The 27814-nt window shown below is 45.8% G+C and overlaps 1 protein-coding gene across 2 annotated transcripts in view; it reads right to left on the bottom strand.

Moving 5' to 3' along the window:
- LHPP (phospholysine phosphohistidine inorganic pyrophosphate phosphatase) overlaps positions 1 to 27814 on the bottom strand; it is a 198930-nt gene that overhangs the window by 54082 nt on the left and 117034 nt on the right. Inside the window, exon 7 of one of the 2 annotated variants that reach the window (XM_072628994.1) lies at positions 11169 to 11573. The exons of the other annotated variant lie outside the window; for it this stretch is intronic. Within the exon in view, the coding sequence (XP_072485095.1) occupies positions 11534 to 11573 (40 nt within the window). The 3' untranslated portion in view covers positions 11169 to 11533. Of the gene's footprint in view, positions 1 to 11168; positions 11574 to 27814 lie in introns of those variants that run through there. 2 annotated transcript variants of the gene reach the window in all.

Here is a 27814-nt window from a genome sequence, read left to right as displayed (position 1 = left end):
CCAGCTCCAAGATCCAATGATCAATCAGTCAATCAGCAAACATTTGCTGAGAACCTATAAGATTTCAGGGATTGGGCTAGCTGTTGGGGACACAAAAGAAATGGCCCCTGCCTTGGCTGGTCACCCATAGCACATGGGGCAGGATGGTACCTAACACCACAGTCTCATTGGGGGGCTTTCAATTTTATTTCCTTTTTCTCTTTTGTTATTGGGGGGAGGGTTGGTGGTGAGGGCAGAAGGAGAAAGGCTAAAGGGAAACATTCAAAGGGAAAGATTTTCCTTTATTTCGGAGCTGTTTGTTCTGAGGCCTGGACTGTCTGCTGTCCTCAAGAATCAGAGTCACCTCCTGAATTGGCCACTGTCAATCAATCAGATCAATCAGCCTATCAACAAGTATTTATTTTTTTAAATTATTTTATTTGTTTTCAGTGTTCTACAATCACTTCCACATATCTTAGATTTTTTTCCCCTCCCTCCCCCTACTTTCCCCCTACCTTCTCATTCCTCCCTAAGATGGCATTCAATTTTATATAGGTTCTACACACATATTCCTATTAAATACATTTTCACCTTAGTCATGTTGCATAGAAGAATTAAAATGAAAGGGAGAGATCATAAAACAAAACAAAACATAATACAAAAGAAAATGGTCTGCTTCATTCTGCAATCGAATTCCATAGTTCTTTCTCTGGATGTAGAAGGCATTTTGCCTCATGAGATCATTGGGAAGTTTTTAAGTCCTTGCATTGCAATGAAGTACTAAGTCTACCAGAAAAAATCCTTGCACACTGTGGTTGTTGCTGTGTACAAAGTTCTCCTGGTTCTGCTCCTTTCACTCAGCATCAGTTCATATAAGTCTTTCCAGGCCTCTCTGAAGTCTTCCTGTTCATCACTTCTTATAGCACAACAGTATTCCATGACATTCATATACCACAATTTATTCAGCCATTCCCTAATTGATGTGAATACTCTTGATTTCCAGTTTTTAGCCACCACAAAGAGAACTGCTATTCAACAAGCATTTATTAAGAGGCTTATGTGCCAGGCCTTGGGATGCAAGCGTAGTCAATGAAATGATCCCTGTCCTCAGAAGACAACCAGATGGGGAGGAATTCTCACTGCCACAAACAGGAGCTTGGGTTTGGTTTTCCCCATCCCTGACTGTCTGGCCCTTTTTACCTCCCCACCCTGGAGATGCCTCTGGGCTGGGGCCCCCTTTTCTGATCAGTGACTCCTTGGCTTGGCCCCCATTTCATGATACCCAGGCCATGCTTGACTTCTAACTCTCTGGGCTTTTCCACATTCCCCTCCACACATGCCAGCTCCCTGTGAGGAGCTGCCTTCCTTTGTTAGGATGTAAACTCCTTATGGGCCGGGATTGTCAGGTTTGGTTTGTTTTACTCGCCTCTGTATCCCACTGCTTACATAGTTGCCTGGCACACAGCAGGTGATTACTAAATGTGCTATTTATAAATTTATATTTTATCCTAGAGGAAACAGAGCCATCAGAAGTCAATGAAAAGAGGTCAGAGACATGGTCAGAGCTTGGCTTTAGAAGAATCACATGGCAGCTAAGTGGAGGATGCATGGACTAGGAAAAGACGAGGCAGAGAGGCCAGAGAAAAGGCTGCTGCAGTGGTCCAGGAAAGAGGTTATGAAAGCCTCAATTAAGAGTAGCAAAGGGCCACAGAGGTGGAGGAAAGGGGGCGGGTGTAAAAGACAACCAAGGGTAAAATCAGCAGAGCCAGCAGCTTGGGGTAGACAGACAGGTAAGGGGGATCAATGACTCTAAGGCTTGGTTTCTGTTGGGTGGGGGAGGGGTGGTAGAGGAACATTTCCTATTCACACAAAACACCCAAGAAGTCATCCAGCCCTTGCTAGAAGAATTCCAAGGCCAGGAAGCCTGTTCCCCTTTGGGTCGACTCAAATTATGAGTTCTTTGATTCATTTCCAGCCTCAGCTGGCCTGGTCTTGTGCTCTAGGGTCAAGCAGGACAAAGCTAGTCCCTCTTCTATGTGATCGCTCTTTTGTTCTTGAAGACACTGCCCAGGACTCCCTGAGCCATCAGGAAACTCCTTAGCCAGAGGGCAAGACACTGTTTATCACCATATCACTAGATAGAAGAACAAAAAGGGGTAGTAAAATGACCTGCCCAGGGTCACACTGCTAGCAAGCATCTGTGGTAGGACTTGAACCCAGGTCCTCTGACTCCCTCCAGAGTCAGGGCTCTTTCCACTGCCCCATTACTGCCTCCTGGCTGAGGTTATCACACTGCACTTTACCCAGGTTAGTCCCAGCAAGAGCCCACAGCAGGAGAGATGGCTGATCACGAACCGTGAATGAGGTGGAAGGAGTACTGGACGGCCTTTCCTTCCCATCTTCCCTGATCACTGCTTCTGTTTCTCTTCTGCAGTGATCACAACTCCTTCCTTTGACCCATCTGCTCACTCACTCATTCATTCCCCAAGCACCTGGTCCCTACGCTACATAGAAGCACCCTCTCTCACCTCTGATTCTTCTCCCAAGCCACATCCCAGACCTAGAACGTTTCCCTGGATCCAAATCACCAATGTCTATGTATCCAAACTGTTACCCCCATAGAATGGGAACTTCTTGAGGTCAGGGAGGTTTCATTTTTGTCTTCGGGACCCCAGTGACTGCACGCATTATGTAATGACTTGTTGCTCGATTAATCAATTGATTGAATAAGGAGATCGTAGGACTTTTCCTCCAGGACACCTTTTTAAACCATGGGATACAGCATCTTATAATTAAAAGAACAATGTACCAAAAGAATAAGCCTCGAGTTAACCACAACCACAGCACTGGCTGACCTCAGTTTCCTTATCTGTAAAATGAGGGATCTGATCAAGCTACTTACACTCTTTTCGCATAAAATGAGGGATTTGGTCACTGGCCTCCGAGATTCCTTCTAGCTACAAACTGACCCTAAATTATTTCCAACATAGGCACTGCAGACCTCTTGGGGTTTGAGGAGTTGGGGGAGGGGGCAGAGTCACTGCAAGGAATCTGGAAAACCCACGTCCATTGTCATTTGGGCCTAAATTATTTAGTTCCAACAGAACATGCCAACTTGACTCAATATGATAAATAACCAAATATATCTTCTGTTCACTGAATAATTAATGTCTCCCTCCTATACACGATACTCTTTTTTAAGTGTTTGCAGATGCTACTGGACTTGAGTCTCATTTCCAGGCATTGCTAAATTGGTAATCACTTCTGGCCCCTACAGATTTTCTCAACCAACAGATGGGAATAGTCAACTCCCATCACCTAGGTCAGGGGTTCTTAACTTGCAGCTCACGAACCCACAAGGAGTCCATGAATACATTTCACAGAGCACATGAACTTATTTTTATGATACTGTATCAACAAGTAATTGATTTTTGTTGTCATCCTATATATTTTATCATATTCATTAATAAACATAATTTTGAGAAGGGATCCCTAGGGTTCACCAGACTGTTGCCTAAGGGTCTCTGACACAAACAAGGTTAAAGAGCCATGATCGAAGAGGGCTGAACATTTTTGGTCATTTGGAATGGATCCTCATTCTTGAAGAGTGGAGGCCATTAGTCTGGGGTGATGGGAGCTCTTTCCTCAGCTCTGATCCATTCCACAGTTCTGTGTCTCTACAGCCAAGTGTGGCAGTCATTTCCCCTAACATCCAGCTCCCATAAGTGCCTCTCTGCTTGCCACTACTAAATGCACTTATCCCATTGTTAGCATTTACTGCAAATGCTTTAATGGACCCAACGTGCATGTTTAACACTGTCAGCCAGGCCTGCCTTGGGCCATCAGCATGGAGAGACAGAAAAGACTATTTCATGGTATTTAGCATCCCCAAAATGGAGTCTCATTTTGACAGGGATTTCTGTTAGCTGAAATCCTGTTTGTGAATTGCTTAAAATTCAATGAAAATGAAATGTTGGTGAAAACCAGTCATATAGAGTTCTGATATGCAAGTGACTTGTTTAGGGTCACGCAGTTAGTGTCTGAGGCCTGATTGGGACTCAGATCTTACTGTCTCCAGATCTAGTGCTCTAACCATTGCACCACCAGCAGCCTCTGTATGGAAGCATCATAGCTATCTAAGCAAAGTCTTTTTATTGGAAGAGAAGAGAGTCATAGTCAGATCTGTGGACCCCAGTTATGAGCTGCCATGATTCCAGGATGAAGAAGAAGAGGCAGGATGAGCACCCTGATCATCTGACTGACTCTAGGGATGATCTTCTTAACGCTTTTCTCCTTTCACACTCTTTGAGTAAGAAGTCTAAACCCTTCTGATCCATTATAGAATCCTTGCTTAATGCTTCTCTAATTGCTTCAGTTAGTTCATTTTACTATTTAAAAATTCCCATGCTGGTGGGACTGAAGGGAAGCAGGGACCCTATGGCCTGTCAGTGGGATCACAGATAGAAATTCTGGGAAAAAATGCAATGAGAGCTAGAAACCTGAGCATATCTTTTAACCCAGCTATTTCACTCCTAGGGCTTTATCCTAAAAATATTATAAAAGGGCAGGCGGTGGGGGGAGAAAGGGCCTCTCTGTACCAAAACAAAACATGGAGGCTTTAGACACAGTACCCAAGAAAAGGAAACAACCTATATGTCTAGAGTGACTGAATAAATTATGGCGTATTAATGGAATGCCATGAAATATGATGATGTTGTAAAGAGTGATAAATATGAAGCCTATGAGGAAATATGGAAAGAACTTTGTGACATGAAATTGGTCTAACCCCAGGTGAATCTGCACTAACTCCAGCTATATGGGGACAGACATAGAATCAACATGTGATTTGTCTAGTTATTTTCTTAAAAGTAGGTTCTATCCTGTTAAATAGATTTCATCCTCCTGGATGGAAAGCAAATGCCTCTGTTTGGCATTCAAAGCCCTTTACAACATGATCTAACCTGTCATTCTAGCCCCCCTCACTCACTGCTCCTTCCAGCCAGGCTAGCCTCCTGAACATCCCAATCCATGTCTCCTTTGTGCCTCCCACAGGCCATCTGGCCCCCAGGCTGAGAATGCTCTTTCCTGGGCATGCTGTAAGTGTCCAATAAATGCTTGTCAAATATACTTAAACTCAAGATTGTCTATAACTTTTCACTCATTATTCTGTATGCTTATTTAGGGGAATCTGTTTTGGTTGACGGTTACTAAGTTTTTAATAATTGTTGTGAAATTAAGTGCATTTTATTTTCCCTGAAGGATTAAGGCTGGAGGCCCAGCATCCATCTCTAAGACAAGTCTTCCTAACCTGGTCTGGTGTGTAAAAGACCTCATAGACTCGGTCCATACAACATTCACTAAAGTAACAATACCACGGAGAAGAAGGGACAAGCACTGATACAGTTTACAGATGGAGAAAGTGAGGTTCAGAGCAGCATCCCACAACTAGAAAATGTCATCTCAGGTAACTGGGTTTTTCCTGAGCCCAGGCATAGGACTCTTCCTAGCATCTTTCTGGGGCTTCAGGTGAAATCTAACATCTCATACTCTTGATCCTCCAATTTCCATGAAGGTTGAGTTAGTTCACTTAAAGACTGCTTGCTAATTTTCTAAGCAGGTTTGGTGCATGTTGAGCCCCCTTCTCTGTGCAAATGTCATTTCTGTTAATAAGCGAAGCAAACACCCTCAAACCCAGCACTTCCCAGTGCCCCTGGAGTTACGAAGGGAGCTATGGGAAGGGATGGGTGGAGAACTAGCTCTGTTTTCACAATGCAAACTCCAACACACAAACAGGGATTCTTCATGATCAACCTCCATCATGGGTTGACCTTCACAAATGACTATTGTTGACCTTGACAAAGGGCTGGACTGTTTTCTGTCTGGAGGGGAGGAAAGCCCCACTTTCTCTGAAGAAGCTTTCAAAGCCTAGCATGAATAGATCCATTGAGTGCCCCTAAGAACATGCAATGTGTGAGTGTGTGTGTGTGAGTTTGTGTTTGAGGAGAAGGGAAACATTAATAAGCTGGTGATGGCCATCAGTGGGTCAACCCTGACCTGGCACCAGCCAACCCATAAGCAGGAGAAAAGCCCCAAGAAGAGTGGATACAAGCCCTAGTTTCAACTGACCAAGAGCCATGCAGGAACACGTCAGTGAGAAGGCTGAGCCTGGAACCCAATGATGTGACTTCTGCCTTTCCTCTCGATATAACTTTAGTTAATCACAGCTTTTCCACCCATTCATCCTAACCCTCCTACAGTTGTTGTGAGGATGAGATGGGGCAGTGTAACTTAAATGCTGAATAAATGGTAAAGCAGTATGGCACAAAGGTCATCCTTTATCACGATAGTAAAATCTCACTATTTCAAGCTAAAGTGATAGAAAATCTAAAATATTAAATTAATAAAACAAACTTTTTATTACATCCAATCAATTTCACCAGCATGTCATTCAATAGGTGCCACATGAAGGCACTATGCTAAGGACAAGGTGTACAAGGAAGTAAAACCATCATCTTCAATTGAAAAAAAGTAAAGATGGCAGAGTAGAAAGATGCATATACTCTAGCGCTTCCCCCACAGCCCATAAAATACCTGTAAAAAATGACTCTCAACAAATTTTAGAGCAGCAGAAGCCACAGAACAACAGAGTGAAAGAGGTTTCCAGCCAAAGGTAACCTGGAAGGCCAACAGGAAAGGTCTATCTCATGGGATGCTGAGCAGAATGGAGCCCAGCCCTGACCACACGGCACTGGGAGGAACAGGACCTGAACAGACCTCCAGGGCAGAATTCCCAGCAGGGAGCATCCCAGATCCCTCCACCCACAAGTGACAAAGAAAGCTCCAAAGGTTAGTATGGGAGGGCTTTCCCAGCTGGAAGAGAAGGGAATGGGGTTCTCCCAGCATTGGCCCCAGGTGGTGGCAGCAATGGGCAGCAGGCAGCTGTGGGGAAGCAGCCTGGGTCCATTGTCCAGGCAGCTCAGTTTAAAGCCTTTGGCAGAATTGAGCAGCTGATCTGAACCTCAGCCTTAAGCACAGTACTGGGAAGAGAAGGAGCACTAGGACCCTCCTCTTGACAAAGGATTCAGAAGTCAAGTAACTGGCTGGGAAAATGCCCAAAAAATGGAAAAAAATAAGACCATAGAAGGTTACTTCCTTAGTGAAGAGGTGTCTCCTCCCATTCTTTCAGATGAGAAAGAACAAGGCATACTGTCAGAAGAAGTCAAGGCCTCCACCTCCAGTACCTCCAAAATGAATATGAAATGATCTCAGGCCATAGAACAGCTTGAAAAGCATGTCAGCAGCCTGCTAAAGGAGAACCAAAAAAATGCTGAGGAAAATAACACCTTTAAAAAGAGGCTAACTCAATTGGAAAAAGAGGTCCAAAAAGCCAATGAGGGGAAGGAGGCTTTAAAAAGCAAAACTAGCTAAATGGAAAAGAAGGTTCAAAAGAGAGAATCAAGTTCAGGGAAGCTAATGACTATGAGATAAACCAAGAAGTTAGAAAACAAAACCAAAAGCTTGAAAAAATTGAAGATAATGTAAAACATTTCATTGGAAAAACAACTGATCTGGAAAATAGATCCAGGAGAGACCATTTAAAAGTTATGGGACTACCTGAAAGCCATGATCAAAAAAAGAGCTTAGACATTATCTTCCATGAAATTATCAAGGAAAACTGCCCTGATATTCTCGAACCAGAGAGCAAAATAAATATTGATAGAATCCACCGATGACCTCCTGAATGAGGCATGAAAAGAGAAACTCCTAGGAACATTGTGGCCAAATTTCAGAGTTCCCAGGTCAAGGAGAAAATATTTCAAGCAGCTAGAAAGAAACAATTCAAGTATTGTGGAAATACAATCAGGATAACACAGGTTCTGGCAGCTTCTACATTAAGGGATCAAAGGGCTTGGAATAGGATATTCCAGGTGCCAAAGAAACTAGGACTAAAACCAAGAATCACCTACCCAGAAAAACTGAGTTATCATGCTTCAAGGGAATAAATGGCCATTCAATGAAATAGAGGACTTTCAAGCATTCTTGATGAAAAGACCAGAACTGAATAGAAAATCTGACTTTCAAACACAAGATTCAAGAGAAGCATAAAAAGGTAAACAGGAAAGAGAAATCATAAGGGACTTACTAAAGTTGAACTGTTTACATTGTAACTCTTGAAACTTTTCTCAGTGTTTGGGTTATTGGAGGGATTACACACACACACACACACACACACACACACACACACACAGAGTACAGGTTGAATTGAATCAGAGGAGATGATATCCATAAAAAAATAAAATAAAAATTAAGGGGTGAGGGAGGAAAATACTGGGAGGAGAAAGGGAATGGGGCAGGCTATAACTCATAAAAGAGATAATAAAAATCTTGTTCAATGGAGGAGAAAATGGAGAAGGTGAGAGGGGAAAAGTGAAGCTTACCCTCTTCACACATGGCTTAAAGAGGGAATAACATGCTCACTAAATTTGGTATGAAAATCTATCTTACACTACAGGAAAGTAGGGGAGGAGGGGACAAGTGGGGTGAGGGGGATGATAGAAGGGAGGGCAAATGGGAGAAGGGAGTAACTAGAAGTAAACACTTTTGGGAAGGGACAAGGTCAAATGAGAATAAAAAAAGGTGGGGACAGGGTAGGATACAAGGCAATATAGTTAGTCTTACACAACATGACTATTATGGAAATCTTTTGCAAAACGACACATACATAGCCTGTATTGAATTGCTTGCCTTCTCAGAGGGGATGAGTAGGGAGGGAAGGAGGGAGAGAAGTTGGAATTCAAAGTATTAGAAATGAATGTTGAGAATTATTATTGCATGTAACTGGGAAATAAGAAACACAGGTAATGGGGTATAGAAATTTATCTTGCCCTACAAGAAAAGAGAGAAGATGGGGATAAGGGAAGGGTGGGTTGTGATAGAAGGGAGGGTACATTGAGGGAAGGGGTAATCAGAATGCAAGGTATTATGGGGTGAGGCGAGGGAAGAGATGGGGAGAATAACTGGAACTCAAAATTTTGTGCAAATGAATGTCAAAATCTAAAAATAAATAAATAAATATAATAAAAAAGAAAAGAAGCAATACGCTCCCAGAGAAATAAGCCATATACCAAGTATTTCCCCTGAGGGAATGAGGCTAGGGCAGCTGGGTGCCACAGTGGATATAGTGCTGGGCCTAGAGTCAGGATGACCTGAGCTCAAATCTGACCTCAGACACTTCCTAGTTGGGTGACTCTGGGAAAGTCACTTCACCCTATCTGCCTCAGCTTCCTCATCTGTAAAATAAGCTGGAGAAAGAAATGACAAACCACTCCCGTGTCTCTGCTGAGAAAACCCCAAATGGGGTCACAGAGAGTCAGACGTGACTGAAATAACTAAGGACAACAGATTTTGAGTAGGGAAAACATCAATTGACAAGGAGGTAAGAAAAGGCCTTATGGCAGGAAGGACACTTGAGTCAGGCCATGCAGGAGGCAAAGCTAGCCTGGCATGGGAGATTGGCTGAGCAAAGGCACAGATAGGGAACTAGAAGTAGGGAGTGTGGCTGAGGGGAGACACCCAAGCAAGTGAGTGATGTGGTCAGGGCAATGTTGTAGGGTGAAGAGTGGGCTGGCAAGAGGAGAGGTAGGGAGCTCAACTGGAGGGCTACTATATAACCCTGATGGGGGGCCTAAATCAGGGTGGGGGGAGGGGAAGGGGCAGATGTGAGAAATGCTGTGGAAGTAGAATAAACAAGACTTGGCACCTTACTCAATAGGCAGAGGAGCAAGAGGGACGAGCCAAGGATGACGCTGAGTTTATGACCGGCAGATGAGTGATGCTCTCCACAGAAACAGGAAAGTCAGGAGGAACAGTGAGGCCAAGGAAAAATAATTTTGTTTTAGAAATCTTGCAGTTGAGATGTTGATGGGCTATCCAGGGGGAATGTCCAGTGGGCAGTTGGCGCTCAAGAGAGAGTTCAGGGTTTGTTACGTTAACTAGGGAATCACCTGAACCTGTGGAAATTGATGGGACCTCTGAGAAAGAGTGGTGATAAAAGGTGATGGTCTAGGACAGAACACCCATACATGGCAGGAAGGAAATGGATGATATTCCAGCAGAGAGAGTTGAGAAGGAGTGATCAGAAGGGTGCAAAGAGAACTGGGAGAAAGCAGTCAGGGACACTAAGCCAGGAGAGAGTATCCAAGAGGAAGGGATGGTCTATGGTGCCCAGTGCTCTAGAACTTGAACTGAACTGTTCCATATTTCTCCTTTCCTTCAGTACCAACTATCTAGAAAGGGTTATTGTCACATATAGCCTCCTACTCTCTCCACTTGCTCCCTCTTCAATTCTGGATCAACTGGCTTCAGTCTCCAATGCCTGGAATGCTCTCCCTCCTCCCGTGCCCTCAGGCAATCCAGAGGCCTTGGCTAAAGGGACCACTCAGGCCAGCTTGTCCAAGGAGGACCAAGGAGACAATGTCACACAAAGAGACCAGGGGTCACTACCCCTTGCAGCATCCTCCTGCTCAAGGACATCTGGATAAGTTCTAGACAATTGGGATTTGAATTTGAAAAAATTTAGGTCTATCTATTCATTCTTTACAAGTTGGATTTGTTACCTTCTGATCACTTCCACGGCCTGGTGAGGTGAAAGAAATGGGACATCACTCTTGGGCCTCCCTTGGATGATTACCTCAGGCTCTCGTCCTGGGGCCCTGGTTCTAGTGGATGAACTTTCACCTTACTGTGCTCAGAACCAGGCTCCAAGTCACTTCCCAGCAAATTCTACACCAATGTCTTCCCCACTCTCCCTTCTTGTCTCCTTAAGGTGCTGGTTTTCCCTACTAGAATGGAAGCTCCTCTGAGACAGACAACGTCCTGTTTGCTTGTGTTTTTATCACTAGTGCTTAGCATGCTGCTTAGAACAGCGAGCCCTTAATACGTGCTGATTCTTTCTGCTGCACCTCTCTCATTCTATTCTCTGTCTCTCCCTCCCTCCCTCCTTCTCTCTCTTCTCTTATTCTCTTCTGTCTTTCTTTCTCTATCTCTCTCCCTCTCTTTCTCTCTCACCAGTCTTCCCTCTTTCATTTTCTCTTTTCCTCCTTGTCCTTATCTCTTTCCCTCTTATTCTCTCTCCTTATTTATTATGTTCTCTACCTGTCTCTGTTTCTTTCTCCCTCCATTCTCTCCTCTTTTTCTTTCTCCCTTTCATCATTCTCTCTCCTTTTTCTTTATCCCCTCCTCCTTATTCTCTCTCTTCTATCTCTGTCTGTCTGTCTCCTCTCCATCTCTGCCTCCCTTATCTAGAAATCCAGCACAACATTGGAAATCAGAGCTGACTTATAACTACAGCTACTCATTCACATGGATGACACTTTTAAGCCTCTCTGGGCTGAGAAGAAGATGCTGGCTTGACCCCTTTCTGGTTACAAGTGAAGGTCTTTTTTTTTCCACTTTTTCCTTTCCTTGCCTACCCAAGAGCTGTTTCACTGAGGGAGAGCCGGGATACTTTCCACAAGTGTCGGCAAGCACTTAGTTGTTTCTCTCTCTTTCTTTTCTAGGAAGACTCAAATCCTCTCACTTTGATTTGGGGGATCCTAAAAAGGAAGATGAGAATGTTAAATGAATGAAACACGTGAAAAGCAAGTGAAATCCTGTCCTGATTTCTGAGGCAGATTAAAGTAAAAAAAAAAAAAGCAGCCAGTAGCATGTGTGTGTACAAAGATCTCCTCTCCCTCCCTCCCTCCCTCCGTCTCTCTCTCTCTCTCTCTCTCTCTCTTTCTCTCTCTCTCTCACACACACACACACACACACACACACACACTCACACACACACACCTATTTCCCCCCCAAGAATATGGGGTCAGGAGGTGAGGTGGGAAATGACCCTTCCCCTGGAAGCATCTGGCCTTGAAGTATAAAGTCAAACAAGTCCAGTTGGCTGAGGCAGCTTCAGAAGGCTGATTCCTGAAAGTTCCTGCTGGCAAAATATGGGGTTTAAAGGTCGGAAATAATGAGCTCATTGAGAACGAAGAAGCCGAGAAGTACCTGCAAGGAGGCCATCAGACCTGGGGGGGCCCAGCCGAACCCCTCGACGTGTGAAGCCAGGCCCCAGCATTCCAAAGTACAAGAGTGGAACAAAGTGTCACGATCTACACCATTAAACAGTGTAATGAGGAATTAGAGGCTCCCTGGATTCCTGGCAATGTGGGTAAAGGAAACGTGTTTGCTAGAAGCTGTACAGCGAGACTGCTCTGATTTTATTAACCAAGATGGAAGGAATCTGAGAGTGGGAATTATGGGATCCAATCTCCAATTAGCAATTAAAGCTGGAGAAGGGTAAATGCTCGGGCAATGGTGGCTTTACCGCTGATTCTTATAAAACATTCTCACATAAATTAGCAGGGCCCGTCGGCTCCCCATTTGCTGTTCTCTTGATGGAAGGGGAACATGCAGAGTCTGGCGCTCTTGTCCAAGGGCCTGGGGCTTAGACCTAACGCTCTTTCATTAATGAACCTGGGGTAGCTTATAAAAGCCAGGCTCCCATTCTAAGAGTGGCCTTTCTTCCCCCCGGGGAGAAGCATGTTCCTGAAAGCGCAGCCCTGCTACATACAACAGCTACAGCTTTTGTGTAGAGAGCAGATACAAAATCACAAACCACCAATTCATGGCCCAAGAGGCATAAACATCCTATTGATCAGGCCCGGAGTGCTGAGGGCTTTCAGCTGCAGGCGCTTTGTACACCTTAAGGATGAAAAGGTACTCTACAGAACACGCATTCTATTTGGCTGGTCGTCTGGTCCCAGTGAACACCGGGATGTTTCATCAAACGGCCTGACACTTCTCCAGCATAGAAAGTCCCAGGGCCTGTGCACAGACTTCTCCACACTGTGAACAATGTTTAGAGGTCGATCTTTTTGCAAAGAATGAAAAGGCACCAGTGAGAGCTTAGACCCTCGAAGGCCACCCCGCTTTCTATCCAACGGTAATGATGGGTGCACCATGAAATCGCTTACTGGGCCTCATTAAATGCATTGCTGGAGAAAAAGCCTTGATTTATGAAAGCTGTGCAGTGATTATAAATAGGCTACCCTTTTGCTGGTAACACAGCTGGTTGAGAAAATCAATGTTTTGTTGTTCACAATCTTTGTCTTCCTCTTTCTCCCTCCACGATGGCAAAACCCAATGTGGGGACTCAATCGGTGGGCTCTGCTTAGGCTGCTGCTGAGCTAACCTCAGAGCAGAGTGGGGCTGGAGCTCCCATGGGGAGAATGAGCTTTCCAGCCATCATTGAGGGACCAGCAGGGTGACAATGTGGCCCTCAGGACCAGGGGATGACAGTAAACAGAGGCCCTGAGCCTTCAGCTCTCTCTCTCTCTTGTCTATGTGTCTCTGTGTCACTCTCTGTCTCTTGCATATGTTTCCGTTTCTGCGTCTGTGTCTTTCTCTCTCTTAAGAGAAAACTTCTTTTTGAGGGACAGCTAATGAGGGCAACATCTCAGGTCCACTTGGGGGAGACTTAGTGTGTCCCTTTCATGAGGCTAAAGGGAATCTGGCCGTTAGCTGAAGCCAGAGTCAATGACTGACTGTGGGCACAGTGTGGTGCTGGGACTCCCAGGGTGACCTAATCTCCAACAAATACTTGCACGCTTGGGTAATGTTTTCTCAACAGATCTTTAGCTCCCTGCACAGAGCACACATTGTACATGTGATTGACTGGGGGGGGGGGGGAATGTAGAGGAGGGGGGAAGACCACTTTGCCTCCAAGCTGACATGGGAGCATGTGGGTGGCACGTCTGATTTATGGCAAAGTATTTAATAACATCAACAGGAGAAACTGCCTAACCATGATGTTCTTGACAGCAAGGAAGGGATCTACACTGCCAGAGGTAAATGTGAATCTATTAGTACACATCTGCATGGAAGACAATGAAGGGGCAAGCCAAGTGGCCAGAAGGCTGTAATACTCCTCTGTCTCTCCATCTTTCTCCTTCTCTGTGTTATCTCTCTCCCTTCCCCTCACCTCTCTCCTTCCTGCTCTGTGTATTATCTCCCCACTCCCCATACACACACACACACACACACACACTTCCATACAAAGTTGAGGGAATGATGGCTTAGTTATTCCACTGTCAAGTTTAGACTTGCTCTTCTAAAGCCAGGACTCAGTAGCTATCCCAATCTCAGAAGAACAGGGACTCAGGCCTTCTTGACCAAAAGTTCAAAAGTAGATTTTCAATGATGTTGAAGGAGGAATGAAGAAAGGCAAGGAGGCACGTAGGTGGTAAAGTGAATAACTAAGTACCAACCCTGGAGTCAGGAGGACCCAAGTTCAAATCCAGCCTCAGACACTTCACACTTACTAGCTGTGTGACCTGGGGCAAGTCGCCTAACCTTGATTGCCTAGCCTCCCCCTTCAAAAAAAAAAAGAAAAAAGAAAAAAGAAAAAAAGAAATGCATGCAGCACTACTATGGAGATCACACACTGGCCAGCTCCTGGCTTCCAAGAGGCTGGTGCTCAGGAAACAAGACACAACTGCATCTCACTGTTAGCTAGGAACTGATGATATTTAATGCAGTTACTTAAGCAGGCAGTGCTGAGGGAATCTTGGGAAGGGAAGGTCCAGAGTTGGCTGCCATGTTGTGGGGCTGCTTCGGGAGGAGATGGGGAGGTGGGGGAAGGACACTAGCATAGGCTAGGCAGGGAGTTACAACTACAAATAAGATTGAGGTGGCCTACAGAAGGACTTTAGGAATCTAGATCTTCTACACCATAATAAATACATGATTTGATAGTGAAGAGGGGCTTGGGAGCTAGCCTCAGAGGCAAAAACCGCGCTCAAGACTTGACCCCAACACATCCCAGCTGTGACCCTGGACAGCTCTCTAGGACTGGATGCAAAGAAGGCACTGCCTGAACTAGCAGACGGAATCACCTGATCTGGAAGGGCCTGGGTCTAATTCCTTTCTCTATGCCAACTCTAAGGGGCCTCAGAAGTTTGCTGAACAGGGGAGTCACATGATCAAAGTGTGATTTGAGAAGATTTGGCTAGAAAGAAGAGAGGCCAGTGGAGGCATCAGCTGAGGAAGTGGAACAGTGATTTAGGTGGGAGAAGATGGGGTCCTGGAACAAGATAGTGCTACAGAAAAGAAAGAGAAATTAAAAAAAAAGCACAACCACCACCACCACCACTCATTCTGAGAAAGAACTGATAAGTCCAAGTGACAGAAGGAGTGTAGGAATCATAACATCTTCCTATGGTGATTTAGGGTTTACAAAGAACTTTCCTCCCAAGAACCTAGGACATAGGTCATACTGCTACCCCCATTTTGTAGATGAAGAAACTGAGGCTCAGGGAGATTAACTGGCTTGGGGTTACATAGCTAGTAATCCTCAGGGACAGGATTCAAACTCAGGTTTCCTGACTCCACCACACTGGTGAAGAGGATGGAATAGAAATAACTCAAAGGCTTCTTACAGAAATACAGGCCACTGGAATAAGGAGCCATCTGCCTGCTGAGAGATTGAACCCATCCTTCTTGGTGCTGGCAGGAATGCCAGGCTACCTGGGCATCGGGGAGTACCCTAAGCTATCATCTACATCAGCAGCCATCGAGGCTCTGGACCCTGGCTCCCATGCTGGCAGGACAGACAACCCCATACACTCCCTTGTGTCCTCTGGGGCTCCAGCATCCTAACCCAACAGGGCCCAGAGAAGACTGGAGACACGGCAGATCTCAGCTTCTTTCTGGGGACACTCAGCCCCGTGTCTCAACAAAGATCAGGGAGGAACTGTGTTCTCTTTTTGAAAAACAAAACCCTGATGACATCAGCAGGTCCCATGGTCCTTCACAGAACAGCTCTTTGAGTCTGGCCCTGCCCCTGGTCCTGAGTCAATTGCTCTTGACAGACTGGCTGACCCCCTTGCCAGTAGCCATCTCCCCAACGAGAGGCTTCTCGTCTGACCAGTAACTACTGCCCAGGAGACCCAGGCCTCCTGAAGAAGCCCAGCCTTCCCTGTTTCCTTTTCTCCTCATGCTGCTCCTGGCTCTGCCCACTTGTCTGCTCTGCCCCAATCAGCCCCCTCCCATCAGAATATGCACTCCTTGAGGCCAGGGACTGTCTTGGTTTTATTTTGTATCCCCAGAGTTCAGTGCAGTGTTGGGCACACAGTAAATGCTTAATCAATGCCTTAATCTTCCACCTGCCTGCCTGCCTGCCTATGTATCATTGATCTCTCTCATCTGGTCTTGCTATCTGTCTATCATCAATCTATCTCCTCGATGTTATTGATCTATCGAGCTCATTGTTCTAGCTCATCCATCTGTAATAATCTATCTCTCCTCTTTCTGTTATTCATTTTAACTATCCATCTATCTCTCTGGCTTGTCACCTTCTCCACAAGAACTGTATGAACTCATTTAAAGTTCTGCTAAAAACTCACAGTTGACTTGAGTACTTGTCTCATTTGTTAGTGTGACTGCCCTAATGAAAGAAGACATATGGTCAGTGTGGACAGGTCAGCTACTCAGAATCTCTGCTTCTTTTACTAAATATCCATTGATTCAACCAATTAATAGACAAACGTTTTTTAAGCACCAGTGGTAAGCTTGGCACTGGGGATGTAAGCAAAATGAGGGAAACAACTGTTTCTCTCAAAGATGAACATGCATGCACGTATGCATGCACACACACACACACACACACACACACACACACATACACACACACATAAAAAGCATCGTGGGACCAGCAACTACCGGGAGAAGAGGGATGAGGAGGGAATCCCTGATGGGTAGGAAGAAACTAGTCCACATTCCCAGCAAGCTTTGTGGTTTCCAGGGGCCTTTTCTCAAATACCTTGGCAAGTTCTGGTAGTGCAGGGGAAGGGACACAGGCCCTGGAATTTGAGGACCTGGGTTCCAATTCTGCTTTGGATGCTTCCTGCTTCTCTGACCTTAGGGAGGGCATTACCCCTTCCCCTATCTCAGTTTCTTCCACCCTAAAATGAGAGGGTCAGACTAGGCAGCCTCACAAACTTCTTTCTGGTTCAGGAAATCTGTAGGCAATGCAAATGCTAATTCCTTCATCTTACAAAAGGAGAAAGTGATGCTCAAAGGTTAAGTAACCTGCTTGCCGTCTCTTAACTAGTAAGCTGAGATATGAATTTAGATCTCCTGACTCCAAGTCCAAAGTTCTTTCCATCACCCTGTCCTCTTGCTTCTGGGAGGATGGCCAAAGGCATCTGTAATGTAATGTAATGAAATTCAGCCACGGTGGACCATGGAGGGGGCAGGGTCCTCCAATCAGGGTCATCCCTGTCCAAAATGTCCAGTGTTTGAGCCCAAAGGCTCATGGAAATATCCTTTTTAGACCTGGAGCTTCTCAAAGACATTATCTGACTTACTCAGGCATAAGAATGAACTACAGGTTTCTAAGTGGTCTGACCAGCTGACCCCACCTCAAGCTCCCCACAGATACATGGCACCCTCTCCCCTCTGTCAACCCCCATTAAACTGCAGATGAGGAGTCAGAGAGTTAAAAAGCATGAGGTTTTCCCATCAGCATGGAATATTTCCAGCAGTTCAGCATTTTAATTAAAAGGAGGGAACAACTCAACTTTGTGGTTCCCGGGGGAGGGTTTTTTTTTTTTTTGACATATTTATGCCCTCAAAAGCCAGGGTATTCTCCTTTAAATGAGATACAGTTGGAAACTCCTAAATAAGGCCATCCTGATTAAACTAAGTTAGGGGAGGAGTGGCAGCAGCCAGAGAGGAGGTTCTCCTTTAGACCTGGCTGTAACATGTCTGCACCATCCTGGATGCTCACAACGAGAATCCCATCAGGAACTGAGGCTTATGTTGGGAACCTCGGATTCTCAAAGCCAGTCATCAGCCAAGTTCCTGGCCTCCCCAGTATTCCTGACAAGTCCTCATTTAGTCTCTACTGGAGACCTCAAAGAATGGGGAACTCAGCACCTATGAAGTCATCTTCCCCTTTCGACAGTTCTTGTTGGGGTCTCTCTGTAGTTTAACCCAGAAAAATAAAAGAAAATGCCATATAACAAAGATAATGTTAATTTGTGGTTTTCTAAGTCAATATGTCACCAGTCGGGCACCATAGGCAGGTCCGAACTCTGACCTGCACAGTCACAAGGGTGGGGGAGGGAGGTGCCCAGGAGGTTGGTGCGGGGGTGGGGGGTGGAGCAGCAGGGGCCAGGAAGGGAACAAAGCAGGGGAGGCAGGGGGCCAGGCTGCCTTCTTCCACTCCTGCTACCCTGGGTCAGGGCAAGTCTACAATGCCCTTCATGGTCAAAGCTTCATTTGGAGTCCCCCTTCAGCCAGTTTTTTATATACTTGTTGTAGCTGAGGCGAAAAAGAAACAATACCCCATGAGATCAGACCTTGGGTGATCTCATCCAGGAGGCCCCACTTTCTCCACCTTTGCATTCGTACTAGATGGACTCTGATCAGGGCAGGTGGGTACTGAGGATGGTGGAGCCATGCCCAGCAGGCACTGAGGGCAATACCCAGGCCAGGAAGTGAGAGCAGCAGGGAAATGCCCCCATGGAAGCCAGTGCACCAACTCACATGTACAGTCAGGTCTGCTCCTCCCATTTGGTTTATCCACACGTCTGGAACCATATGCCCCAACACATTGACTTCTCTATGTGGCAGCAAATATTTTGGTGGCAAGTGTCATCTACTTGTCATTCTACCCCTTTCCTCTCTCTCCTTCCTCCTCTTTTCCTCTGTCTGTCACATGCTCTCTCCTTTTTCCCCTCTTCCTCTCTCTGTCTCTCCCTTTTCTTCCCTCTCCCCTTCCCTTCATTCCTTTCTCCTCTCCCCTTTCCCAGTCTCTCTCATGTTCTCTCTTTTTCCTTTTCTCTTCTCTTCCTCTCTCCTTCTCTCTCCCTTCTCCCCTCTCCTCCCCCACCCCCACACCCACACACCCAAACATGCCTTCAATGATACAATGGAAAATACCACTGACAGATGTATTCAGAGGAAGTAGGGCTGGGTTTGAATGCTGCCAACTCATGATTTCAGAGACATTCCGGGCCCCCAGCATTGGGGTGCTGGAAGCCCTGGCAAGCTCCCCCTTGGCCCTTCCTTGTACAGCAGCAGGGGAATGCATATTACAGTCTCATCCGGATCCCATGGCTGGATGATGTAAACTCAGCTGCTGGGGACGCAGGGGTTATTTCCTAGTTCATGGAATAAACAATGGTGGCTTCTCATTGGCTTTGCGATTGACAGCAGCAGCTTAGGAGTGTGGAAAACTTCATTTCATGCGGGTGGATGATGTCAGAGCCCCAGTTCGGGCCACTGCTGACCCAGGTTCTTTTGGGCTCTTCAGGGTTTACTTTCCTCATCAATAAACTAGGTGCTGAATTAGATCTGAGCTTCTTCACTGGGAGCCTAGGGATTTACTTCTATTTTGATAACTATTTCATTACAACTAGTTTCCTTTGTCATTCTATGTTTTTTATTTATGCACTTACAAAACACAATTCTGAGAAAGTGCACATTTAGGTTTGGGGGGAGGGTATCCATGACACAGGGAGGGGAAGAGCCCCTCATCTGCAGGGACTGTCCAGCAATAACATGTCTGCGATCCCTCGCCACATTGTTTATTTCCTAGGTTCATAAATTTGGAGCTGGAAGGGACCTTCAAGGCTAATGTAGTGCCTATATGATCTAGGGACTCATTTTTGTCATCTGTGAAATGGGTGGGTTGGATGGTTCAATCTGATGGTGGTCTCTGATCTCTTCAGCTGAAGTCCTTTGCTACCCCTGAAGAGTCAGTCAATCAGCAAAGAGTTATTAGGTGCCTATTGTGTGCAGGATACTTTGTGTACAGAGCCAAAAGGACTTAATATGGTCGCCTTAAGATGTTTTGTACTCCACCACAGAAAACAACATACACATGTGAAAGTAAATCAAAAGGATACAAAGCAAGTTCAAAGTAACTGGAGACGTTTTGACTAAGAGTTGGTACTAGAGAATGTTGGGGATTCTATGAGGCAAGTGTGAGGAAGGAGGGTATTCTAGGCAGGGGGAACAGCCTGGGCAAATGTTTGGAGACAGGGAATAGAATGTCACATAAGAGAGGCACAGGTAAGTCATGGAGGCCCAAGTGTGGAAGTAAGAGGAGTGCGAAATGGGTCGTGAAAAGAAATTTTGAAGGGTTTTATATATTGAACAATGAAGTCTGTAATCCTTCTGAGAGGCAGGAGGGAGCCACTGGGATTGCAGAGCAGGGGAGTGGTGTGGCTAGCCTGGTGCTTCCCTGGGTGCACTTCACTGTCTGAGGACAGAGGGCAATGCCCCTCCCCCCCACTTTTTCACAGGGGTGGGGGTGGGGCAGGGAGCCCACTGCCCCAGAAAAGGCGCCTGCGCATTCTGAGGGCAAGAATATTTTGGCCAGTTTTCCAGCTGTAGAGATTTTGCTTATTTTCAGGTTCATTTTAGGGAACTTTTAAAAAGGAAGTTACCGTTATTCAATCTTTTCTGACTCATTATCACTTCTAGTTTCAAACCTGCTGCTCCAATGTCTTGGATTTCTTGCATAATAAAACCTCTAAGTGAAGCTTAGATGTGACCAGAGGAAGCTTGGTCTGAATCAGCAGGGGGTCTTCAGGAGACAACACAGCTTTAAAGAAATACAGTTTCATGATTGTCAACAGCTGACCAAGATTTTTTCCAAGAAGTGATCCTGTCTGTCTGTCTGTCTGGCAGAGATTCACTTGTGCCCTCATTCACTCTTTTATTTATTCATTCACCAATTCACTTTCAATCCACCACATTCACTTACATCCTTGAGGGATGGTGGAACCCCTCTCTTTTTAAAAAAATATCTCTAGCCTGGCAATCTTATTTAAACTTTTCATTTGCAAACTTTTCCTTCTTAGTGGTAGGGGTCCCTGGGTCCCTGGGCTCCAGGCCATCTCCAGGCTAGGCTGGGGTGACCATTCTCCCTCTCAAGCATTCTATGTCCAGGGTCTGTGCTGTCCTCCCCCATTACAAGGTAAGGCCCTTGAGGGCAGGGCTCTCGTCCTGGCTTGGGAATCATGATGGCTGACCTCAGAGAGGTGAATGGCTGTCAGGGAGGGGAGGGATCTAGCTTGGTCTGAGGGGGCAGAAGCAGGATCTTGGGCTGGAGGGTTGAGGAGCTGGGTGCAGGTTTGAAGTAAGGAAAAGCTTCCTAAGAATTACAACTTTCTGAAAGTGACATTGAGAAACCCAAACCAAAGGTGTCCTAGGATGTGCTGCCTTGGCAAGTACCAGATTAAGGAGATATCTTCCAGAGAAGCCAGTCTGCTTACTAGGGGCATAGTGCAGGGGATAGTGGAAAGAACCCCGACTCTGGACTTGGGGCACCCAAGTTCAAACCTGCCTTTGACAGCCAATAACAGCTGACATGTCTATAGAGTCTAATGGCCCTGGGCTAAGTACTGTACAGTTATTATCTCACTTCATAATAATGACAGCTAATATTCATATGGACAGTTAGATGGCACAGTGGATAGAGCACCAGGCCTGGAACTCTGGAGTCAGAAGACCCAAGTTCAAATCTGATCTCAGACAACTTACTAGCTATGTGACTCTGGAGAAGTCACTTAATCCTGTTTGCCTCAGTTTTCTCATCTGTAAAATGAGCAGGAGAGGGAACTACTCCAGTATGTTTGCCAGGAAAACCCCAAATGGAGTCACGAAGAGTCAGACAAGACTGAAAAGTGACTGAATGACAAACATCTCTACAATTCGTACCACGTACCAGGCTCTGGGCTCAAAGTTTTATACTCATTATCTCATTTGATACTCACAACAACCCTGGGAGGTAAATGATATTATTATTTTCCTTTTACAGAAGAGGAAACTGAGGCAGATAGAGGTTAAATGACTTGCCCAGGGTCACACACTATCTGAGGCCAGATTTGGATTCAAGTCTTGCTGACTCCAGGCCTTGAGCTCTACCCACTGTGCCACAGTGGACCTTGCTCCCTGAGTGACTCGGCCCTTAGTTTCCCTATCTGTAAAATAAGGGAATTAGGCTGCATGGCTTCTGGGGCCTTGTAGCTCTGAGACTGGTGTGAGAGAATGTTCACCATCTGCTGCTGTGGAGACAGTTTCTCCAACCACTGGAAGCAGGATTCAGACAGACAGGGAGAAGCTTAAGGGGTAAAAGGTTCTCAGAAACACATTCACACAATATATCAACAATCTGACAACTGGGGAGAAAGAAAGCCATAACCAGTTTTTCAGAGATGCCAGGAGCCTGCCAGCTGTCTGTCTCAGGCTGTTTAACACTCAACACTGAACAGAGGAGAAAACTCTGCTCAACTGGAGAAGAGGCAGATGGTCTCGGTCAAGGACGCCCCTGACAAAAGATGCTTCAGCTCTGGACCAAGGGCCTCAGGGAAGAAGGAGCCAGGTGAGAGCGGGAGGGAGCCTCATCCACCTGGAGCAAAGGCCGGCAGCACCTACTGGGATTCTAGCCTTCCCTCAGAGCTCATGGGCACACTGTCTCCTACTTGGGGCCTTCTTGGCCCCTTGGCCAATGCTGGTTCCCTCTGCCTAAATTACTTTGTACACACATACGTGCAAATAAACCTGTCGTCTTCACTGGAATGTGCGCTCCTTGAGGGCAGGGATGATGCCTGGCACAGAGCAGGTACTTAAAGGTTGTCCACTGACTGGCTCAGCCTATTTCTGTGTCTTAGAGCAGGACTGGTCAGAAGAGGGGAGCTGTATCTACAAAGAAGCAGTATTTTTGCAGGAAAGGCTTGCCATTCCTCTGAGCTCCTCATTCTTTAAAGCCCAGTTCAAATTATACATTCTCCAGGAAGACTTCTCTCATTTCTCCTTCCCTCACATCCCCTTGGAGGGGATGCACTTATCATGTGAGCTCTGGGAAGGCAGGGACCAGGTTCTACATCTTCCCCAGGGCTAGGAGTCATACTGCCCTGCATACAGTAGGCATTTAATAAATATCTGCTATTGTCCTGAAGGGGATGTTTCTGCTTGCATCAGGACAACAATGTTGGGGGAGGGGTGAGTAGAAGGACCCTTCTACCTAAGCTAACACAGGTAGGGGTGGGGTTCAGATAAACCCAGGAATATGAAGAGATGAGTGGATGCTCTGCAGAGGGTATCAGAACACGGCGCCCTTGCGCAGAGGTTATATTGTAGCATTGTCTGGAAAAAAAGACATGGAAGCCTCTCCATGACCCCTCACCCAGGGGCTGGGCCAATTGTCTAGGCTGATCTGGACCATCTCTAGAACCTCTGGGAGGAAGTAGCTTTCCCCCAAAGGAGGCTCTGGATCCTGAATTTCAATTCCTGAGTCATGGCTGAAATGGAGACTCCTCCAGCTTCCATGTGGCTCCTCACCTGTGCCACCCCTCCAACCATTGCCTCAGGTTCCATTTTACCCAATTGTTTGTCAAGCCCTTGACCTCTGGTCTTGGGCCCTTTCCATCTTCTTAAGCTGTGATTTCTAAGATTACTGATGGTCCTCTAGGCAACAAATGCAAACCTCCCTCTTCGTTCTTTGGCCTCTTAGGCTTCCCTACAGTGACTCTCCCACTGTCTGTCTTTCAAGAGACTGCCAGTCCACCCTGTACCACCATCCAATCAGCTGACCAGTTCTTTAATTCTACCTTGGCCAATTCCTCTGGAATTCACCCCTTTCTTTCCAAGCCTACTGCCAACATCCGAATTCAGGCCTCTGTCTCTTACTAGAGCAAACAGGCAGGCCCTCCTGAATGAATGAAGGCTAAGCTCTGGAGATACAAAGAGAAAAGTAAGACAGTCTTAGGGGGAGATAGCACCTATGGAAAGTCTCAGCCAGAAACATCCGTGGTCTTTGGGATGCATCCTGGGCAAAATAGATGGTCACATCTAGTCTGTAATGTCATTTCCACTGATAAAATATCATCAGTTGCTGATGTTACATCATTTAAAAGGGCCAAGGACTCATGGGCAGAACCTGCTTTGCTGGGTCTTTTGTAATCAGGGCTATAAGGCTTGCATGAGACATCCCCAGGATGTATCTCCAAAGGGATTGCTCCCCAGGATGATAGCCAAGGGCACTGAACTGGAAGCAGTACTATTCCTAAGGCTCTTGGGCACAGGGTCCCAGGCTGACCCTATCAGGGACTGAGGGGAGATAGCAGTCAAGGTGGTGGCGGGGGGGGATATGCCTGGCATGTGTTCCCATCTCCCTCTCAGGGGGCTTCACTGCTTCAGGTAGGGTTTGCTTGCTTGTCCTGTGTGTGGTAACTGGTTGGCAGATGGTGGGTGGTGGTGGGGCTGGCCCCTTCTCCACAGGGTCTCTGCATCTTCCTTGGATGATGCCTGTGAGGACTTGGCTGGAAGTAGGACCACTGGTCTGGGAGATACTGCCACTCCCAGAGCTCTTGTACTTGTCTAGCTTTTGTTTGTTTTTCTGTCTTTGTATCTGTTCATCTGTCTTTTTATCTATCTGTCTGTTTATCCATTCATTTGTTCTTTTTTATCTATCATCCATCTATCCATCTACCTGTCTGTCTATCCATCCATCCATCCATCCATCCATCCATCCATCCATCCATCCATCCATCCATATGTCCATTGCTTCTCTCTCCCTTCCCTGGACTATTGCAATAGCATACTGATTGGTTTCCAGTATTTTCTGTCTCCAATCCATCTTCCACAAAGCTGCAAATATTTGTTGTTCAGTTGTTTTAGTTGTGTCTGACTCTCTGTGACCCCATTTGGGGTTTTCTTGGCACAGATACCAGAGTGGTTTGCCATTTCCTTCTCCAGCTTGTTTTACAGATGAGAAAACTGAGGAAACCAGGATGAAATGATTTGCTCAGAGTCACATAGCCAGTACAGTGTATGGGCCAGATTTGAACTCGGGTCCTCCTGACTCCAGGCCCAGCGCTCCATCCACTGTGTTACCTAGCTGCCCTATAACACTCTCTTTCAGCCAAAGTGGGTCTCTCTGAGTTCCATCTCCTGCCTCACAGAGGAATGCCCCACAAGCCTGCTGTGCATGTGGTCCCTATCTCTGCCCCTTGGGATCCATAGTGTGCCTCATGACCAGCTCAGGGGCTCCCTTCTCCATTAAGCTTCTGATTCCCATTGGTAGTTCCACTGGTTTTCTGGGGTTGCTTTCTTCCCCAAATTCTTTTGTGTTGACCTCTCTGTGTACCTGCTGTAGCCCCAGCAGAGCACATGCCCCTTGAGGGCAGGAATAGTTTGTCATTTCATCTTAATATCTCTAGCCTCTAGCACAGTGGCCCTTTTAGAAGGCACTTAGAAAAGGCTTATGGAATAGAATTGAATTGTCAGCGATCTTTTTCGCCTTCCCCTCAAAAGGGTTTTTTTTCCCTTTCCCAATCCTCTTTCCTCTGTATGCTTTTGAATGATGGCTTTCTCAGGCTCCTTTCAGTCACAAATCTTTGATCCTAAGAACTCACTTACTTCCATAGCCTCAAGGAAGGTGATTCCCAACCTCTGCCCCAAATTCTAGTCCTGCATTTCATGCTGTACATCTCTACATGGATGCCCCACTAGGACCTCAAACTCTACCTTCCTAACAGGAATCCTCCAGGATCCTCCAGCCTTCTCCTCCTCTTGGCTTTCATGTTAGGAGGAAGAGGGCAGTCATCCAAGCTTTTAACAGTAGAGGCATCTCTGCCTCCTGCCTCTTATACTCTTAAGACCAATCAATTATCAAAACCTGGCAATTCCACATCAAACCCACAATTTGACAAATTGGATGAAGCATCTGATGTGTGCCAGGCATGGTGTTCGGTTAAAAAACAAACAAACAGGTCTTACCCTTAAGAGGCCTACATTCTAGTGAGGGGCACGATTTGTACATGGATAGCAAAGTCTATTCAAGATAAGCACCAAGTAATTTTTTTTGGTGGGGGGGGGATAAAGAAGAACTCTCTACTGGAAGAAAAGCTTTCTGTGGGAGACTGCATTTCAGCTAAGTCTTGAGAGAATTAGGGGCAACATCTCTGCAATTTGTCTCCTCTTGTTTATCTGGTACTACCCCTTGTTATCACACTAGGTTAGGAGTATACTGTGAACTACCTGGATAGAAGGAGGAAACAGATGATGAGTTCAGGAAACACACCAAAAACAGGTGCACAGAAGAGGGGACGGTACCTATCCACACATTCAGTGGAATTCCCTCTGTCAAAATCAGAGCAGCTAATTACTTAATGAGGGCAGCAGATAGAGTGCTGGCTGGGCTTGGAATCAGGAAGACCCATCTTCATGAGTTTAAATCTGGCCTCAGATACTTACTAGCTGTGTGAACTCAGGCAAGTCATTTAGCCCTGTTTGCCTCAGTTTCTTCATCTGTAAAATGAGCTGGAGAAGGAAATGGCAAACCACTCCAGTATCTTTGCCAAGAAAATCCTAAATAGGGCCAGGAAGAGTCAGACATGATTGAAAATGACTGCACAAAAATAATGACTGAATTCATCCTTCAAAAAGTGGGGAACAAACAAGGGGGCACTCGATTCTGGATCTGACTGTCCAAAACAAGGTCTGGTTGTTGTGCTGAAACTGATGAAGAGGACCAGCAGCTCTTAAGAGTTTGTGACAGGGAAGGATGTTTATGCTGGACTTGGGGAGAACAGCTTTCAAAGGAGGAATTGCTAGGAGCCCATGGAGGCAAATTCTATAGGGAAAGTGAGCTCAGGAGAGGTGGGAAATGGAAAAATGAAATTCTGCAGACACAAGAAGAGGCATTTTTGTTGGTGAGGAAAAGGAAGAGTTAGCTGAAGAGACTAATGTAGATGTGCAGAGATCTTAACAACCTTTTTCTTTAGTCTTTCAATTATCAAGCTTCTATCTTTTTTTTCCTTCCCACGGGGGGAAAAAAAAAACAAACCCTTGTCACAAATGTACATAATTCCACAAATAAATCCCCACATTGGCACCCTCATTCTGAAGACTGAGTCTGTCCCCTCTCAGGCAGAAGGTGGGCAGCCATCTTCACCATGGGTCTTCTGGAATCATGGTCAGTCAGTGCACTGAACAGAGTTAAGTCACTCAAAGTTGGACATTTTTATAATCCACCCCAGATTTTGAAAAGTTACAGACAGAAGCAAGAAGCAAAAGCTGCTAATACAAGAGGACTAAAAACGTGTGACACTGCTCTTCAAAAAGCATCAGGAGGGCTAACGCTCAGAATGAGTTGCAGAAAACTGACAGCAACAAGAAATGTTGTGATCATTTAAAACCAAGTTGAGGAAAAGGAGAGGATCAAAGATGGGACAAATGTGCTGCTGGGAATGAATGAGAAGGTCTAGCTGCCCAGTTCTTCTTCGATTTTGTTTGCTCTGCCAAAGAGAAAGACCTCTAGACTGAAAAGGAGAGAAGAAAAGCTGCTAAAAGGGAGTTTATGCCCAAGATAAATAAAGAAATAGCCAGGAATGCTTGACTGCCTTTGATGAATTCAAATCTCCCAAGAACAACATGTTTGGGTATCCAACCAAACTTAGGCCAGTGCTGGTACACTCTAGGTGCTTAATGAATGCTGGGTGTGGAAAGAACTGGCAGCAACAACTGCAGGGCTGTCGGGGATGGCAGAAAGATGAAGAAATGGTTCAATGTTTTAAGAAAGGAGAGGGTGGGGTAGAACAGTGGAGCAGAGCTAGAGTCTGTAAATGACAGGCCAGTGAGCTGGACTTGAACTCCCAGGGAAATTCTAGAATCTATTATTAAAGCGATTGTTGTTGTACATCAAGAAACGGAAGTGGTGACCAGAGAACCAGCCTGGCTTCGGCAAAAACAGGTCATTCCAGGCTTGTTCCATTTCCTT

This window comes from Notamacropus eugenii, chromosome 1, assembly GCF_028372415.1.
Source record: "Notamacropus eugenii isolate mMacEug1 chromosome 1, mMacEug1.pri_v2, whole genome shotgun sequence".
NCBI lineage: Eukaryota > Metazoa > Chordata > Mammalia > Diprotodontia > Macropodidae > Notamacropus > Notamacropus eugenii.
This window is presented reverse-complemented; position numbering and strand designations above follow the sequence as displayed.